The sequence below is a fragment of the Cryptomeria japonica genome, chromosome 3 (assembly GCF_030272615.1).
Source record: "Cryptomeria japonica chromosome 3, Sugi_1.0, whole genome shotgun sequence".
NCBI classification, from domain to species: Eukaryota; Viridiplantae; Streptophyta; class Pinopsida; order Cupressales; family Cupressaceae; genus Cryptomeria; species Cryptomeria japonica.
Genome location: NC_081407.1, coordinates 86,486,848 through 86,489,808, shown reverse-complemented (window position 1 = coordinate 86,489,808; position 2,961 = coordinate 86,486,848). Strand labels below are relative to the sequence as shown.

Below are 2,961 nucleotides of genomic sequence, written 5' to 3'. Positions count from 1 at the left end.
TATCCCCCGGTCATACGCACGCTCTTTATCCAGAAGCTTCCCATTCTTCTTCCACACTGACCCACAGAAAATTGGACTTAAGACTTTTCTCTTCTTTGCACTTACCTGGAAAGATTATACAGTGAATGATCAGTATTTGTTACACTGAATGAGTCGCAAAATAACCATTGACTAGTGAGTTTAAATTGAATGTTGAATTTTGTATATATAGATATATGTTCAATCCCACCCAGCCTATACAAGATCACCGGCCAAAGCATGGCACTTTCATCTGTTCCCCATGAAATTCGCCGAATGTTTGATACCTTGGATGAAAATGGTGATGGCACCCTCACTCTGCAAGAAATCAGTTGCTTCCTCAACAGGCTTGAAATACAGCTAACAGAGGAAGAATTAAAATGTCTGGTGATGGGTGTTTCTCACACCCAAGATGATAGTTTAACATTTGATGAATTTGTTGGGCTTTACCAATCTGTTCTTCATGAGAGCAGCACTAGTACCAGTACTGATAGTAATGAAGAATATCAGGATTTATGTTTAATGGAGGCATTCAAAGTTTACGAATTGAATGAAGATGGGTATATTTCTTCTTCCGAGCTTCAACAAGTGCTGTGTAATTTGGGATTGATAGAGCAAGGAGAGATTTGTTTGGAGGATTGCATGAAAATGATACGCAGATATGATGAGAACTTGGATGGCCTCATAGGCTTCTCTGAGTTTAAGAATATGATGACCATAAAGCCTGGTGGTGTACTCAACCCTTGAACTAATCTGGTTGTATGAGACTTGTTTTGTATGTCTTATCTATCGATTTGTAAAGTGACAATTCTTTGGATAAAAGCAATCAGCACACTGTTTGTCAATTGGGTGTCTACATCTTCAAATATCAAACAAAAAAAGTTTTGAACTCTTCTACAGATAAGATATCACTATTCTTTAAATGGGTAAACAGAGAAATTCATGCATTTCAAAACTGAGAACTACGGTAGCTAAGAGTTGCATCCCTAAAATATCAAATCCCCATTGTTTTAAGGAGAATTATTTTTGAGCCATCGATTGGCATTAGAGATTTTCATTGAGCCCGTGAGATTAATAAGCTCTATTTTGTAAAAACTGTGCAAATCTATGTTAGGACATGTCAGTCTTAAATCATACACATTAAGCAATATATTAAGTCTCGAGTGATATTAGATAAGGACGTTTTGTTGTTTTTAGCTTTAATGAATGAGGTTGCTCATGTATTTCTACAAACTTTCATTTTTTTGTCATGAAGTGTAACGCTGTATGATTTAATCATCGATGACAACCTTTGATATAATTATATCTTGATAAAAGTATATTTTTGTTTTAGGTTTAAATCATTTTTATATATTCATTATATTTAATTTTTTATTTTTATTTTATCATTTAAGATTTTTTTAGTTATTTTCCTGTTATTTATAAATAAAAGAAAGGATGTTAAATTTAATTTTTTTAATTTTGTTTTATTAGTCAATTTCATATATATCTATGGGACATGTTATTATGTCGTGGTATTTAATGATATTTAATGTATCACTATTTCATATTTAAAATACATATGCATATTCATATTTAAAAGAAATGTGTTGTTTATCATTCAATCTACAAATATTTCAATAATAGTGTGTAAAACTAGATTGGAAAAGAACAAGAGTAGAGAAAGAAATAGAAGAATAATATAAACAACTACAAAATAAGATGTCAATATAAAAAAAAATTAAACTACAAAACTCACCAAAAATAATAATGTAAGAATTATGACATCATAATGACATAGAAGATACGAGATATAGTTTCAATGTTAAGTTTTCAATATAAAGGTCAAGAAGACCCAAGAAACCGTAAACGGTTTCTCTAAACCATGTGCCCAAAATGGGTGCCTATGTCTTAACAATCAAAATTGAACACTTGCCTCAAGAATAATTCCTCCTTACATAAAATGTAATTCTCATTTTAATACATTGGACTCCTATGACCAAGGGCTCCAAGTGTAACTCTCACGCACTCCACAACTAGGCAATAATCAACCTTTCATACTTCTATACAAGGTTATTATTAACTAGACAAAAATATTAGTCCAAATCAACTCAACAACCTTCCAATCAATAATTCCTTACAAATGTTATAAAATTTGATTACAAATTGATGTAGAATATCAAATATAGACACACATAATTCCACCCTAATATGGCTTATCTTTCATATGAGAAAAAATAATAATAATGTTAAATAATTTTAACAAACTCGAAATCTACAAAATATAGTGCTCGCCTAACTCCCTACTCCCGACAATCTCTCGCTTATCAAAACTACAAAATAACCTCGAAATATGTAATAAATAACTAAAAAAATTGAAAACTAATTCAACCAACATAATAAAAACAAACCCATATTTATGATGTTTTTTCTGAAGTATCAAAGATTTTTAAAAATTAAAACAATCATTTAAATAAAATTTACATAAGGTTTAAATTTAATGATTGAGCTTATTTATCAAACAATTTTGGTAGCATTTGTCTATTTGAAATTACCTTTCAAATATTAAGATATACCTTATTTTTAAAAATATATTATAAATTAAATATATATTTAATTATAATTTTTTATTAGAAAAATACATATATTAATGATTTAAAAAGAATTTATAAGAGAATAGAAAAGCCTAGAGGCACTAACAAGCCTAGAATCCTAAATGTAACAATTCAAGTTTGAATATAACTAAGTTTGAATGTAACAATTCAAGTTTGAATATAACGTAACAATTCAAGTTTGAATGAAGGAACCTTTTTGAGAGAAAAATAGAAATTACAATAAGAAAAAAGATCACTTTTTTTCAAGAGTGTGTAGTGTGTGCTCTTCTATAATGATATTAAACATTGAAAGTAGAGACCCATTATAATTGAAGTCAACATCCCATGCCTATAAATAATATATTTGAGC

General features: G+C 29.4%; 1 protein-coding gene across 1 annotated transcript; it reads left to right on the top strand.

Annotated features, from left to right (window-relative positions):
* Positions 1-258: 258 nt before the first annotated feature.
* On the top strand, positions 259-765 carry LOC131071015 (calmodulin-like protein 7). Its single transcript, XM_058006719.1, has one exon. It carries the CDS (start codon positions 259-261, stop codon positions 763-765), a length of 507 nt encoding a protein of 168 aa, XP_057862702.1.
* Positions 766-2,961: the final 2,196 nt, after the last annotated feature.